A 16,665-nucleotide genomic window follows, 5' to 3' on the forward strand; every position below is an offset into this window, starting at 1 on the left:
ATTAAAACACAGATGTACTAATAAAGTAGAAATTATATGATATAATAAAGCAATACACATAGAAACGAATTTCCCTTTTTAGAGTCAAATCTTTCTTATCTTCACATGCTTTTGGATCTACTGGGTCTAAGTGGGCCTGTAAACCCATATGAAGTGTCTTGGGCCACAGAACTTGATTAATTTTTTTTATCGGTTATTTTACAAGAAATGTCTAAATTATTCTAACACGAATTCAAATAACAATTCAAAAAATTAATTAAATATTTATAAAATTCAAATACCTAATCAAATAATAAAATTCAGATTAAGATAAAAATAACAGATTTAGCACAACCAAGTTAATCTCCCCTATGTTATGTTGCCATCGCCTGGCAAGCAAGATATCATTTGATTGGCATTTTTCCTTACATCCAAAAGTAAAAGACATAAAAAAAAAAAGAAGAAGAAGTATGTTTCCACTCAAGAACCAATGATGGTTTTGAATAATTAAAAATTAAAAGTTTACTATCTATGAATAGCAACAGAAAGATACAGCATTAAAATTTCTCAAGGCTCATATAATTATTACACCAATGGATGTAATACAGTTAATGCTAATACTATACAACAACAAAAAAAATTATATGAATATGAAAATGAGCACAGAGAAACAAAATCAACCTTTAAAGCCGTTAAACTAATGTCAAACTGCAGAAAGGCTAGCCCACTTCCCAAGATCGTAAGGATCAGCATAGTAATACAGCTTGATTCTATTTGACAGAGACAAGCCTGCAGCAACAGGTGGAGCTCTAAAATTCGAATCATCCTGCTCCGCTGGATCGTCCATGAACGCTGCAACATCTCCGAGAAGTTTGAAAGAGATTCTGCGAGTTTGTAGTTGGCTAGGGAAATCAAAGTACATAGCTGTTCCTGGTTTGGCCTCTGGCAATCTGTATTCCGCAACAGACACCATGTTGTATCCTTCCTGTAAAACTATTCTAGTAAGTTTCCAAGGAAAATTTGGATCCACTCGTACACAATCTAAAACAAAATTATTTCATTAAGAAAGTAAGGACAGACCAAGAAAGTAGGCGTAAGTAGAGATAAAATGTAATCCTGAATATCATGCAGATACTTAATATTTTCTGAGAAAAAATTTGAGAAAGTAGCCAACACTGCTGAATAGACATGCAAATAGAAACCAAAATGAATTGGGATAGGCTTTGGTACCAAAACAAATGCTAAATAAATATGAGCAAGAATAAGTAATAAGCAACATGACTTATGCATGCTTGTATGGTAATCATCATCATTAATCAGCATGAAAACAATTTCTCTACTTTATTAATGTGGCAGCACTTTGTGCTACCACAGCCGATGTCCTTAAGCACAGTTGAATAAATAGGTATTATTTCACCCATAATAAGAAACTAAAACCAGGATTAAAGAAGACTAGGGGCTAACATGTAGTGTTAGCAGAGTCTAGAACTTAATTAAAATATTGTCTCGCAAGATTCAGCCACCAAGGAATCTATCCTTTTTCACTAAAATGTGCATTCCTCTAGAAAATGAAAGACGACAAAGTAAAGGTTGATAAAAGTTGAGGTACCAAACAATCTTTGATCTCTCCCATCAAGATGACAAACAAGGGAGAAGCAAACAAAAATAAAAAATGCCAAATCCTTCAAGCCCTCATCTCTTCCTTTCTCTCCGTCCAACTTCCCATATTCCCATCTCTTTCAAATCTAAAATGAGGGTCAGTACTACTAATATTATGCCGCACCTTATTGTACTTCCACCACCATAAATTACCCACGGAAAATTAACAAGCAGAACCATAAAGGCAGGCCTAACAGATACCTGGAGTGCAGATACTTGAATATATAGCACAGCTGGGGAGATCTGTCTGTCTTCTAAAAATGTTATTGATGTATCCCAGATATCTACATCTGAAGATGGTGAATGGGTAATTCGAGGCTTTATTGCGTTGAAAGCATCCAGTCGGAATCCAGCAAGCAATGGTGAAGATGGAGGCAGGTACTGCTCCAAGACCAGATCGTTGTTCATTAGCCTCTCAACCTCAATTGGAACCTGAAAGTGAACAAGGTTTAACATAGGCAATTTGCACACATGGTATGAACTTAGAGCAAAAAGTAGGAATTAGGCATAAACAGAGCATTGAAGCATAACTGTTACCTTGAATCTATTTAATTGGGGAGCTTGGTCCAACCAGTTTTTATAATTCATTTGGTCAGTGCTTTGCAACGATGTAAGTCCCATATCGTTTCTCACAGGGCTTCCAGCTATCACTATTCGTTTGGCATGAAGGTATGGATCACTTTCGATTGCTCCTCCAAAAGAGGCACGTCGAGTTTCTTGCGCAAAAGGATTTTCATCCAGAGACAAGAAATTAAAATCTTTATCAAAATTAACAGAGCTTGAACCTGGCCGCTGCAGGCGTAGTGTTATCCAAACAATGCGACATCTAACTGAATTCTTGAAAGTAAATTTTATATGCCGAGGCAACTTATCCTCTCTAGCTGACCTTTCAGGTCCATAAAATTCCGGTGAAGAGGTAATCAGGGACTGGACATCCCATTTTCCTACACAGGACCTTTCTTCCCTGTCTATTTTATTGCTTGCCCAAATTTGCACCTGTGTAACAATAGGAGAAAGTGTTCAAAAAATGCATTACCTTAAGAGAAGTTAAAAGGAATACCTTTTACAAATGACTTTGCCAGAAAAGAGGAAAAGAAAGTCATGGCCTATGAGACATGGAGCAATGAAACAACATGATACAGACACATTGAAACAGAAAACACAAAGAAATGGTAGGGCTTGACAACTGTAACAGCATAATAACCTCTGTAGCTATGCAATATGAAAGAATATAGTATGAATGACAGAAAAAAGAGGGCACAGCAACAGTAAGGGCAAAAGAACAAATGCAGCTCATGTATTAAAACATTATGCATAATTACGTTACCCATGAAAAACATCTAGTTCCAATCAACTCCTATGATAAAATTCTAACACTGCAATTTGTAGCTAAGTAAAATTACTATCTTGCATCTGATTCTAATTTAATAAGAAAATTCTAAGAATTAAAGAAAAAATGATTTAAGAATTAAATATTTTTGAAGCAAGCATATCTATGAGTCATTCTGAGCCATAAGAGCAATATCAAATTCGTTTCTTATTTAGAGGTCTTTGTTTGAATCTTAGGGAGGGGTAAGGGGATTTATGGGATGGGAGAAGGCTACCTACCTCACGTTGTAGCTCAAGCAATGGGCTTTCACATGCATAGAACAAAAAGAAAATTCATCCCTTTTTTATAGACATTGACATAGTTACAATAAAGTGTTTACTTCCAATAACGCAGTCAAGAGCACAATATTAGCACACTTAATTTAGTAGCGTCCATCTGAAACATTCCAAAGTACTGCTTAAGAGGTTTAGTCGTTTGATATATGTAGAAAAAACAGAGAGACACACATAGAGTACGATCATAGATGTGCCACACCATACTATGATGATAGTACAAGACACAGCATAATGAATATACAAGTTCTACAAGCTCAAGTTAATTTTTTGTTAATTGTTTAAATATTCAAATGTCTGAAGCTTATTATAGTTTCATCTTGCAAGCATTCATTAGTTAACCAAAATTGGTTTCATTGACAATCTGACGTTTTATCTCTGTTAAACTATGCTGGTCCGACTCTTCATTATCATGAAGTATTGTGAGTAACATGTATCTCAGTGGTGATATGGGCATCGAGATCTAATCCTCCAAATATAAAGAAAAACACAGAAAATACTGGCAACATCCAAGTCAGCCACATAACCATGCCTGAGCCTGAGCAACATAACTATCAAGGAAGGTGTACCCTAGCATTTTAACGTGTTTTTGATTCTGAAATAACATCAATAAAGGAGCTATGCTTCACAAGCATATCAGAAAGGCTCTCTGTGTAACAAAACCTTAACAGTTTCTAGAGAAAAACATAACAAAGACTAGAAACTAATTTAAAATTGTAACTAAAGCTCCACATTTGCTATATGGTAGTGACAGATAATTGAGAATAGCTACAATTTCAAATTGCTTCTAAGAATGGTACATTCATAACTAAGGCTTCATTATAGACACCAGTTAACCTAACCCATTTTAATTTAAAACGAAAAAATACACTAAGAAATGGGTATACTTACTGTGGGAGCATCAGCTTCAGAATAACCACATGGACTAACAAGCAATATGACTCCACTGACATCTGAAGAAGTGCCAAGAACAATAACAAATTCAACAGATGTAGTGTTAGGGGGAGCCTTCCAATATGAGTGTCGTGATCCAGAATCCAATGGAGTGAGTAACGACAAGAATGGTGCTGAATCTGTAGCTGTCTCAACCTACAGTTCATGATAAATGGTCAGATGCCAAGAAAACTAAATTAAAACATCTCAACATGGCTTTTCCAAAAAAAAAATCTCAACATGCTTCTCTACGGAATATGAAGCTAAATCTAGTAGCACGAAGATTACATGACAGTAACAAAAGATACCTATTCCTTAATCCTATTAAGGTATCCTTAAGAACAATAAAGCATTACATTTTTTCTACATGGCCAGTGCAACTTTTGAGACATGTCTATTATTTGTAGTACTAGACCAGTTTGATATTGGTGAAAGGGAGAAAAGTTTCAGTTTACCCGCCTTTCTTTTTCAATATTTTATACAATGATAATATCATGAACTTCTTTTAGAAGTTTTTGCTACAAAACTCAAATAATGATGAGCAAGCAGGGCAATGTAGTTAGATGCATGCTAGTCTTCTTTTAGTGGAAAGAATAACATTCCTAATTGATTCAGCTACCAAGAAGAAAAGACCTACCACTTATAAAAATAGGGTTAATTACAATTTGGTACCCAAACTATGGACCAATGGTCAATTTCCTTAACTCCATTAGAAGAATGTCTGCCGTGTCCCCCAACAGTCTATCAAAATGCACTGGCTGTTGGATTTTTATTGGCCATTGGGGACACGTCAAACTTTATGCTAAAAAAGTTAGTGGAATGTGCAATACGGTTAATGGAAGCATATTTCAAGTACCTAATTGCATATTTTTAAACTTAGGTATCAAAGTGGATATTTATGATTTGAGTACTAAATGCATTATTAACCCTAATCATGAACTCAAATAAGCACGAAGTACAGATAGGTTAATATTTTTAATGACGCAATAGATCATCACTAGAAGATGAAAGATACAATATGTTTCATAGCTTGGAAAGGTTATGGCAGACAAGAAGAATGAAGCAGCTGGAGCAGATAGAATCCGCCATATCCTTTCTTGATTTAAGCTGAACCAATTAATATAATTACTAGCAAACTCTCAATCAGGCCAAACTTAGTAAACCTGGTTATTTTAAGAGAACCATTCAACTTATCCAGACATTGCATCAATGAAAGAAAAATGCAATAAACATAAAAAAATAGAAGCCAAGGTTATACCGAATGTAGAAAGGTGGCAGATGGAAACTCAGCAAGTGATTCCTGCCCGGCAAGTAATTGTTTCAGAACTTTTACAGCTCGCTGATTATCAGAGGACTGATTCCTGTCAGAAAGGCCATCCAGGAATGAGGACCCTATAACCTCATCCAAAGCTGTATATGCTGCACTATCAGCAAGGGCTCTTCTTCGTGAGCTAATCAAGACCCTAACATAGTCCAAGCTCAATGCATCAAGAATTATCTCATGGCAGCACTGCTTGCAAATAACACTGTCCAGTGTCACTGAACGATTTGTAGAGAGATCAACTTGGCTACCATGACTTGATCCACCCTGACTTGACAAGCCATTATAATTTGTTGCCTCCCTTGTATAATTTGGCAGAAGAAGGGCTCCTCTTCCCGCACAACAAACTCTACAAGCCTTTCTCTCACATTGAGAACACAAGAAGACAGATTTTGAACCTTCTGTAGACGACACCATTGAGGAAGCAGATACAGTTGCCTTAGTCTCAGCACGCACTTCACTAGTCTCAGCACGCACTTCACACATGCCACCATAACAGTTCTCCCTAATTCTACTAATGTTCCAAAAATCTATAACACTATTCTCAATCTTCCCAAGACCAATAGCACCATTAATCTTGTCCTCAAGAGCAGCTTGCCCAAGCGATGCAAGGGTGCTCGCTACCCTGCACAATCTTCCCATGTATGATTCATCAAGTAAAAGATTTGGATTTACAGTAGCCGGATCAGTTCCAATTGACAACAAAGCTCTATCTCTTTCAGCTGCAGAAAGATTCAGCTGGAAACGTTCAATTTCCAAGTTCATTGCTTCAAGGAAGTCTAGCTTTCTTTCCTGCAAAATTGGATAATTGAATGAGCAAGTTTTATATTCTATCAGGTTGACAATTAGCACTTAAGAACTTGTATATTTATCTATCTTGCATAAATGTAATAAGTAGAATATATATATTCTCTAATCCTCCAAAGGTAGAATACACGCATCTAATCATGCTACGTCCACAATGAAAAATATTGAAAAGCCAATATGGTGAGCATTTTCCCAGTGTAAATACCAAGAGGAAAGGGTGGCGTATCCATAATATTTGCACCTTAATTGAGATGAGATGCTGCAATTCAGCTGAACAGGGAACTGAGGCCCATACTTAGGGAGATAGTCCATCATCTTTCACCTAATGTTGCTAGGAATTTATTCTCATTTTTGGTAATAGTTGGGTTATGCTTCAAAAAATCTGGCAGCTTTTAGCTAATTGCAGAAAAGTTAAAGGAAAAGTTCAAAATGATTGTGACAATAAAAATAAAATAAAATTCAGCATGTCTCTTGCAGAGTTTATAAAAGGGAAGATACTCTAGAGATTTTGATTGAGTGGAGCATTCACAATGGAGATCAAATCTAGCTTTCTGAATCATTTTCAAGGTTCTACACATTGACTAGTTTTTGCCTTCTGGGTTTTTTTATCTCAAGTCTACTTGACTGATATGCTAAAATTTAAGTTTTACAGTGGTTTTCATTAATACGGTTATTTATCAGCAAAGGAATGTTGGGATGAGGGCAGGGGAGGATCAGCTAAACGAGCAAATTCACATTAAATAATGGAGGCTTTAGAGATCATTCCATGTACAAGATGTCAAAGAATCCAGATAATAAAAATTCAAAGCTCTAAATTCTCACACTCTCTCTTGTGCATACATGCATACAAGTTGAACCAGGTAAGAGAGAAGTAACTCTATCTTTCCCTTTACCCCTCCCTTAACCTTTAAGCACTTTACTAAAACTATTTGTCTATATTAATATGTCCAGACTTTATATCGATTTACATATCATAATTAAAAAACCAGATATGTTCATAAGGATTTCATATAATAATTGCAAATGCTGATAAATATTTACGACCAAGTTATGAGCCAATTCGATACCAATCTCATATATTTGTTGCTAATTTTTTTTCATTGGCATTAAATTGCCAACACTCAACACTTTGACAATTGATATGACCATTTGAACCGATAAACCAAAGACTTAATCATAAATCAGATATTATGTTCAACACAGATATGATATGAGAATATCATCCCAGCATGCTCTTCTACGATCGATTCCTATTTACCTTCTATTTATAACATATGATGTTGAAAATAAAAAGATGCATCTGTAAACTCATTATAACACAGAGCAAGCACCTGATCAAGAACCATAAATGACGAAAGTTAAAAAATAAATGGAGACAACAAGAAATTATAAGTAGCATTGAATGACTCACTGAGAAAATAACTTCATGGAAGACAGCCATTAGGGTTTCACTAGGGTTTTATTCATATTTAGGCTTTTCATGAGTTTTCCCCAAACATACAAGGTTGTGGAAACATACAACAAGCAACGAGAAGTCACATACCAAATGTGGCCCTGCAAGGGATTTTAGACAGTTAATGTACTTCTGGGCACTACTCTCTTGAGGCCTCCCATCCTTCGATGTAGAGGATTTATGATCGATTTCAGGGGCATGGTAGTCAACAACAGCTTGGTCCAGAAAATCAAGCAACTCACCTCTGTCATAAGCTGCATTTGCTGTCATAGGCTGAGAGGCAGATTCAGAAAACACATCACCGCCAGTTAATAGGTCAACCAAATCATTGGCAGAACCCTGTTTTGCTGATGTTGACACGGTTTCATTGGATAGAGAAGTGCAAGAAAATGGGTTTGTGTCTGAACCAGACAAAAAAGGATTGGTTTCCTTTTGAAATTTCTTAGCAAGCTCAGTTAGTCTGGCACCATGCCCTTCATTACCAAATACTCCATTCCAGGGGAGAGAAACTCCAAGGATTTCTACCTACAAAAATTTTAAAACATACAGAATCATTCCGCAGCATTAGAACACTTTACTGCCTAAATCAAAAGTAAAAAGAAGAATGAAACAAATTAAAGGGGGATGGGGGAAGAAAATTAGAATAAATATGCAGAAATTTTCAAGCCAAGACAATTGCTGAAGACTGGAGAGAGAGAGAGAGAGAGAGAGAGATTATATCTAACAGAAGGAAATGGCACAGTAACGTTAACTGCATTTTCCCCTTGTGGTTATGAAAAGTATAAAGATGCCCATACAAAGGTTCTTGCTTAGTGGTCTACTCCATTAGCAGCTGTAATTTTTGTCCAATCCCCTTTATTCATCTGCCACTATACCTCTTCAAATACCCAATACATGCACATACTCAACACGAGTCCAGCAGATGCAAGTTAATTGTGAAATCAAGATGCAAATTTAGAATAAAAGACATAACAGTATATCAAGCAACATATTTTCTCAGAACTGCTTTCTACCTCACCAAGAGTCATAGGACTTCCAGAAGCAGCAGGATAAAATGTAAGGGCCACTACACGGGTAAGAAAGTCCAATTCTCCCTCTAATTCTTCAAAATCATACAATAATGATATAGGAGATGTAACTTGATCATGAAGGCGTGCACCAGCTCCAGTGACAGCCATGTCCTCTGCACTAATTGGGCCTGGTAAGGGAATCAGAAGATTTGTCCCATTTCCACACTGGGGTATGAAGGCCCCCTGTCAACACAGTTCTAAATAGGATTAGAACACTATTCAAACTAAAATAAATCAGCAAGGATGGAAAAGCTATGCTATTTTTGGGGGGGAAACTTTGAGAAAGAGATATTTAAAAGAAGTTGATACAAATTTCAAGGTAAATACGTTAAACTACAATCAAAAAAGGCAAACTGTGCTGGAAAACTTGCGGGGAAAGATGATATAAGTGAACAAACCTCGACAACCAATTTAAGCCCATCTAGGTTGCGCCCTGTCCTCACATCAACAGTTGAAGGAAAAGTTGAATCATCGGCGCCATGGGAAACTGTGAGTAGCAGCTGGCAGACATGGCAGGGTTCACCAAGATAGATAAAAAGTTCAACAACATCAGCAGCTTGGGGACAAACCTGCAAGAGAGTAGATGCATGCATTCTGATAAAGATAAAAACAACAATAGGAACAAGGGCTAAGAATGATATCTTCCCGCAGACAACAATTTCTAAGTTACAATTAGTTTTTCTAGATGATGAACAGGAAAACTGCAAGTACCCAGACTAGATCCTTTTTCTTGAAACTCAGTAGACTGGCTCCACCATTAGAAGTGCGGAACATACTGCCGACTGGCTTAAGAAGGAAACCAGGTGGTCGAGAAAGTACCTGTGATGAGCAGTATGATAAGTGATGTAGAAGGGCACATATATAACAGCAAAATCAGATATAACTTTCTTTTCAAATCAAATATTGCTTCTAGACAAGAATAAAAAACCTTTACGAGGAATAAAATTTTCACTTAAAACCAAAGCTCTAATAAATAAGTTAAAAACTACTTATCTTCCAAGAAATATGCATGATAATCCAAATACTAAACTGAGTATTCTCAACAGTACACTGAAAATCAATACTGAAGCCATTTACTAACTTATTGGCTTATAAACAATGAGCACTTAAACTAACTCACAAGATAGCAATGAACTTTGGTTTCAACAACAGAGTTTAGTATCCAAGGCCATATTCAATTGTTTAAGAAGGTTTCCTCAATCTACATAAAGCTAAATTGTCGGGAAAAAAAAAAGCAGTAAAAGAAAAGATTGATCATTTAATAGCAAGCCAGAGACAGTAAAGGGCTATCACTTCGTTCAGGTTGTCACAAATAAACCTGAAATCTAGGACAAAAACTAGAATTACATACATGCAGAGGTTGAACTGAAACAGATGGAAGATGCTTGAAGAGCCTTATTCCAAGGAACATCTCCAACTGCTTTTGACGAGAACTATCCACAAGTGCATTTTTATATCTCCTTTGAAGAGTTATTTTCATATTTTGTGCTGCAGAAAACTGCTTGAATTTTCCTGCTTCTTCATTAAAAATGCTTAGAATTTGGCTATGCATGGCTTTGGAACCTGTATACAGTGTTGCATGAATATCACCAGCAAGCAGGAAAAGATCTGCTAGCTGAGATACAGGTGATAAAATTGTTGATCTCTTGAACTCCTCAAATGTCATGTCAAATCTCTTCCATGGTTTGTCTGGGCATGGATGATTCCATGTTGTGGTCCTTGTATTGTGATCAATATAATAAGTTTTCCCTGTCACTGCATCAGATCGTTTCTCCCAGCCAGGTGGGAGTGGTGCAGTATACCCCCCATGGTTATTAATTGACTGGTAACCATATGCCAAATCACTATCAAGAGATATCCCAAGCCGCCTACACTGCTCAACAAACACTTGGAGTGCCCCAAAGTAACTAGCAGCATTGGTTCTATCCAAAGAATCTGCACAATTGAAACGTAACACACCATTTTGATGGGATCTTAAGCAGAATGCCCCTTCAAAGTGATCAGTGTAGATGATTTCACCTCTGCAGTCCTTAAGTCGCTGTCGCGAAGGCAAATAATCACCTTCAGAAATGCCTATAGCCAGGGTGGGTGTTTTTAGAAGCTTCCACAATTCTTCAATTGTTTGTTGTTCACCTTGTAACTTTATGCGGGCATGCCAGTCATAATTTATTAAATGAATTCGTGTATGAGGAAGTTTTCCAGTGGATCTAATATGGTTTAGTGATTCCACAAAATGCTGTACTAAAATGCATTCAGACCTTCCTTCTCCATTTCGAAGCAAGTTAACACATACAATTGGAACAAAAGCCTTTTTCTTCTCATTTTCCCCAATACCAACATCTAAGTTACGAGCATCATATCGTTTACTTAATCTTTGATAATACTGTGAGCTTCCTTTATAAGGATCCTGATCTGATACATAAATTTCTGCTTCAGCAGCAGTGATCTTTAGTTCTGCACCCCACCAGATTGGTATTGTGCCCCGTCGCCAAATGTATGTATTAAAAGGAATGCTCTGACCAGCTCTTTTAGGCACCCATACAAGTTGTTCGCACTCTACTTCGTTTCCTGTGAATATGAACATTCTTTATATGTTACAACAAAATTCATGCAATAATGAGACACCAGTACGATGAAAGTCATGATAAAATGAATAGTGATGCAAAATGAAATGACAAAAAAGTTAATTTAAACAAGAATAAGGAAACTCACCAGTACATGACATGACATGCAATACAAATATCAAAAGTACTATTAAAGATACAATAGGATGGAAACACCTGAAAAGAAGGTTTAATAATTTATTTGAATCTAAAATCAAGTCGGAGTTGCAAGTTTATACACATCTTGAACTAATTTTGACTGTTGTCATTCTGGTTGCTCAAAGTAATTTACCACAGATCCAGATATGGTCAAGCCAATTATGCCAGCATGATGTCAAAACATGTATAAAGCAAAAAAATTTGACAACACGTGCCATGCCACATCCCAGACATGTTACTTATGTGGATAATTACTCATCGTTGTAAACCAAAGAAACAATATAACCATGCACTGTTAGCTATTGTCAATCTCCTCCCAGCTGCAAGATAGATAAGTCAGTATGACATAAGGCATAAAATTGAAAAACAAAAAAGTGAACAAAAGATAAAAAAAGAAAAGAGTAGTTACAGTAAGAGAAGCGGTCAGTGACCATTTTTTAAATTTTGGTGAAAAAAAAATAATATCTTCATAATATAACAAATAACTGGAAAAATCTAAAAGAACAGGATCTGATTTTAAAACACATAAATAGATTATCTTACCTGTGCTAAAACATGAATTTATACCCCTAGCCAAGTATCGAGTACCAGGATGCAGCCTACTTCGACGAGCTAAGAGAGCAACAATCCCTTCAACCTGACCTGAACTACCAAAACTTCGACATTCTGCAAACCCCTATACATTAAATAAAGATGAGAGAACAAAATGGATCAATCAGGATACCATTCTAGATGCCCATGCTTCATTTTATTATCAAAAATCGTTAAAAAAGTTAACCAGAAACAAAGCTAGGAGCCTAGGAGAAGACAAATATGCATATATGAACATCATCCCCACCCCAAACCAGCCCCCTCCCCCCTTTCTACAACAACACGAAAAAAGAATAAATCAACTCAAAACTTTTTCTAATCATGAATTTTATGTGAACAAATTATTTGAAAGGAACAAATAATAGCAATGAGAGAAGAAAGAGAGAACAATGTCATAGGTATTAATAAAAAAACAATTACACAAAACAAAGATGTAAAAAAGAGTCTGGGATTTGATGTCAGGAAAATGAGAAATTTGTGGCCGTTCGATGTGTGACTGATTTAGACACAAAAAAGAGAGAATAGCTATTATTAAGTCTAAGTTTTATGCATCTTTTAAGTCAGTAAGTAGCAAAATTTAATTGCATTATATTGTTTAATATTAGAGTAAATCAGGCAGAAATTTTTAGACATCTGAAGCTTTGATTCATATGTTAAGTCATGTAGGCTATCAGGTTCTAATTCATCATTTAGAAGTTGTTTTAAGTCAATTTTGGTAGTTTCTATCACAGATGTCAAGTTCATGTAAGATTGGGATTAACCCCCCCCCCCCCCCTTTCTTTTTAGTCAGATTATGATTGCCTGAAGACCATATATATGCAGGTAACTTCTTTCAATAGACAAGAACAATTTTTAAGCAATTAGCTGTACTATGGGATTGTGAGAAGCAATCTTAACCCTGGCTATCAGCCTTCAGAACCTTAGAATGAAACCTGCGAAATCTAGCCCTATAGCCTAGAACTTATCTACTAAATTTCAGCACTACCATAACCTCAAAATGAACTGCTTTCAATAGATAAAGAACAATTTAAGCAATTATCTGTTCTTTGGGACTTCGGGACTGTGAGAAGCAACCCTAACCCTGGCTATGAGCCTTCGGGACCTTAGAAATGAAACCTAGGAAATATAGGCCTAAAGCCTAGATATCAAGTCAATTTTCAGCACTACTGCAAACCTATAACTGAACTTAAAACCAAGGTAGATCCCTTGTCACAAATCAGAGAATCCAACTTTAAAATAAAAAATTTACTGTTCAGTATATCAGGCAACAAATTGGCTTTCATAACCCCCATTTAATAGTACACCAATTCCTTCCAACAAAAAAAAATCTTCTCAAAATTTCCCGTTGATTTACGACCTAATAATCCTAACAATTAGCCTTAACACTCTAACTGGCCTACTTTCCTACGTTAGATGATACATATATTGTATTAATGGCTGAAGCAGCATTCTATTTATTGTCTCCTTAGAGAAATCCCATAGAAAATGCTGGTCGAAAGGTTGAAACATCCTCTTACAACAAGACAAGAAAAGTCAACCTCAACACCATGACCTGCCTGCTTTCCTACATCAAACAATACATATATTGATTAATCACCAGTACAGCATTCACCATATAATCTCCATGAAGAAACCCATGAGAAAATGATGGTCAAAAAAGAAATATAAACATTCTTCCAGGATAAAAGCTCATTTCTGACCACTACTAGCCCACAACTTTTCAGACCTAAACTGCTAGCCCTCAAAAGCTTAAACTCAATTTGTGAGTGGATTAACTTCAACTATTACATGGGTTTCATCAATCACATTCCTATTCCATGTGGTATGACATACCAAAATTGCACATTGAAATCCTTGATGTCCTCATCATGGCTACATATCATTACAACAATCAAGGGCCAAGATCAAACCAAAGCAGTGTGTGCCCACACTAAACTAGAAAACATTCTGATACCTGTTGTAAAGCCCCTAGCTCAAGCACTATTCCCCAACGACTTTTAAGACCTAAACCATAGGCCCTCCAAACTTAAACTCAAATTGCTAGTGGTAAGTGGCTTGCATCTTTACATGGGATTCATCAATCAGATTCCTATTCCATGTGGAAGGTACCACATTCTTGCAAAGACTATAAAAGTAACAACACAAGAATTTATTCCCAAAAGAATTTAAATACAATGAACTTATTGTCACTAACAAGTTACCTAGGGGAGATCAAGACCTATGCTCAAAAACAATCACCTTGAATGCCTTTCAATCTCATGCTTTATCACCAATTAATCCAGTTTGTAAATTAAAAAAACCATTCAAGAAAGATGCATGAAGGCTGCATGGTTACTCAAGTAAAATAAATAAATTTAAGAATTATCATTCTTAACCAGAGGCTGAGGAAAGTATAATCTTGTCATGCCATTACGTCAACAAAATTAGTGTCTAACAACACCTTAGCATCACCTAACCTGGCACGTAAAAAGCCAAGTCCTACAAAAAACTTTTTATCCATTCCTTCACTCAACAACTTGGCATCAATTCTCAATAGCATGCAATGCACTGACATGCATACAGCAGCACATACTTACATAAGGAGCATGTCAGAATAAAACAACCATGGGCATGTAATGCACAAAAAGCACATCTTACTACCACATATACAGGCAATAAACCAACAAATCTTATATCTAGAATGACAGTGGATTAAAAAAACAAAAACTATCAGATGAGCATTAAATTGAAGATACCGAGTATGAAGCAAAACCTGCAGAAGAATGACACAGTGTCTTGTCAACCCAATGTTTTTAAAAGGCGTTGAAAGCCATCCATTCCAAACAAATTCGTCATCAGGGCTGAGCAGGGACATGCGACTTGGAAAAGGTCGAGTGACGTCTCTTGTCTCACAAAAGTAGTGCTTCCCATCAATGTCAAGCTCAGCCAATTCTAGTACATTCTTTACTTCTCCTTTACCCTGAGGTTGAGGATTCTGAAGTGGTATTTTGATCCATTGACTCTCCGTGACTGTAAACACACACCCCCCACCAGGCAAATAGGGAATACTAGCAGCTAACTTTGTAGCAACAAGAAGTAACCCATAGCTTCCCAAGGCGGCATAACCCAATATTGCCCTGGCATGGATTTTACTCTTACACTGCCAGGGCAATCCACTGGTAACATAATCTAAAGCTTCATTCTCAGAACTAAAAACATCAAAACCAAACTTCCCTTGATAGCACAGTACCCCAGTTGTCGGATCAACATAAATCACCTGGGTGTCAATCCTTGTAGACAAGCTAACAACAATATAAACTTCACCAATGTCCGACGTAACCACAACAACAGATGTGCTTCTTGAACCACCAACTAGTAAGACTGGACATAATTAGCTAACCCAATAAACCTATTTAACCAAAAACATTAAAAACACGATTAACCCAAAGAATGAAATCCAAAAACGTGATTACCTGGTGATTCCATGCGCCCCAATTGAAACTACCAACAAAAAACTTTCTGAAAATCCACAATGTTCACTATCCCTGATGGAATCAAAAATCCGTTCATCAAAATTAAACCCAATATAAAAATGAAAGTTCAAATTCTCTACTTTTCTCTTATTTACATGAACAAATTGTGGAAATGACAAATAAATCCGTCAAATCTAAAAAGAAATAAACGCCCTACAAATTCATTGGAGTCCATTACATTGAAGCAATAAATCATTGAAATCTAAATCTTAATAAGTACCCCAAATGTAGATCGTATGATTCAGCTTTTCTTGTTCTTGAGATCTAAAACATGCAAAAATAATTTTCAAAAATGAGATTAAATAAAACAAAGAAACAAATTAAGCCGAAACAAAAAGACCACTGGACTCTATGTTCTTTAGCAAGCATAGGAAAAAAAATCTCAGATTTAACTAATTAACTCTAAAAAAGAGTTGGAAAATGAAATGAAAGAAGACGAGGAGAAATTTTGGGAAATTATGTTATGCATATAGATTAGTTTTATTAGTAATGAAATTGAAAAAAAAAAACCAACAAATAAAACAGAATATTTGGGAAAAGTAATCAACTGACCGGGAAGTTGGAACATCGGACAGAAGCGTGGGAAGAATCGAAATGCCGGAAACAAGGGAGAAATGTTTATACAAAAAAAAAAAAAAAGAATTAAAGATCTTCTGCGGTTGCGTGCAGGAAATGTTTTCCAATTATGCATCGCCACCTATTTATTTTCTGTTGCTTTCTTAAAGTAATTAGAAGCTTGGACTTTTCGAATATTCAAAATTAGAAAAATTTAATTTTCATTGAAAAAATGAGAATTTTAACTTTTACTTGTTTTTGGCTGCCATTATAGGTTTTTTTAGTTATTTTTAAACATTTATATTGATATTTATATAGACCAATTTCATTTTTAAATTGATATTTTAATTTTTTATTAAAA

The 16,665-nt window shown here is 35.9% G+C and overlaps 1 protein-coding gene across 4 annotated transcripts; it reads right to left on the bottom strand.

Moving 5' to 3' along the window:
• Positions 1–452: 452 nt before the first annotated feature.
• SAC9 (sacI homology domain-containing protein / WW domain-containing protein) lies at positions 453–16,438 on the bottom strand. 4 transcript variants are annotated; one of them, XM_021436231.2, is made up of 15 exons: positions 16,302–16,409; positions 15,970–16,013; positions 15,690–15,761; positions 14,990–15,588; positions 12,190–12,322; positions 10,236–11,452; positions 9,596–9,703; positions 9,283–9,453; positions 8,828–9,067; positions 7,905–8,339; positions 5,492–6,346; positions 4,192–4,389; positions 2,176–2,634; positions 1,840–2,070; positions 453–964 (listed from the first exon to the last, which is right to left on the bottom strand). In XM_021436231.2, the coding sequence occupies exons 3-15, from the start codon at positions 15,700–15,702 to the stop codon at positions 683–685; spliced, it is 4,941 nt and encodes a 1,646-aa protein (XP_021291906.1). In that variant the 5' UTR covers positions 15,703–15,761; positions 15,970–16,013; positions 16,302–16,409; the 3' UTR covers positions 453–682. The 4 variants fall into 4 exon arrangements, with proteins under 4 accessions (XP_021291906.1, XP_021291903.1, XP_021291904.1 ...); XM_021436228.2 differs by having other exon boundaries at positions 14,990–15,597; XM_021436229.1 differs by lacking the exon at positions 15,970–16,013 and having other exon boundaries at positions 16,302–16,438.
• Between the last annotated feature and the right edge of the window lie 227 nt (positions 16,439–16,665).

This window comes from Theobroma umbraticum, unplaced genomic scaffold (assembly GCF_002168275.2).
Source record: "Theobroma umbraticum cultivar Fairchild unplaced genomic scaffold, ASM216827v3 scaffold_130.0, whole genome shotgun sequence".
In the NCBI taxonomy this organism is placed as follows: domain Eukaryota; kingdom Viridiplantae; phylum Streptophyta; class Magnoliopsida; order Malvales; family Malvaceae; genus Theobroma; species Theobroma umbraticum.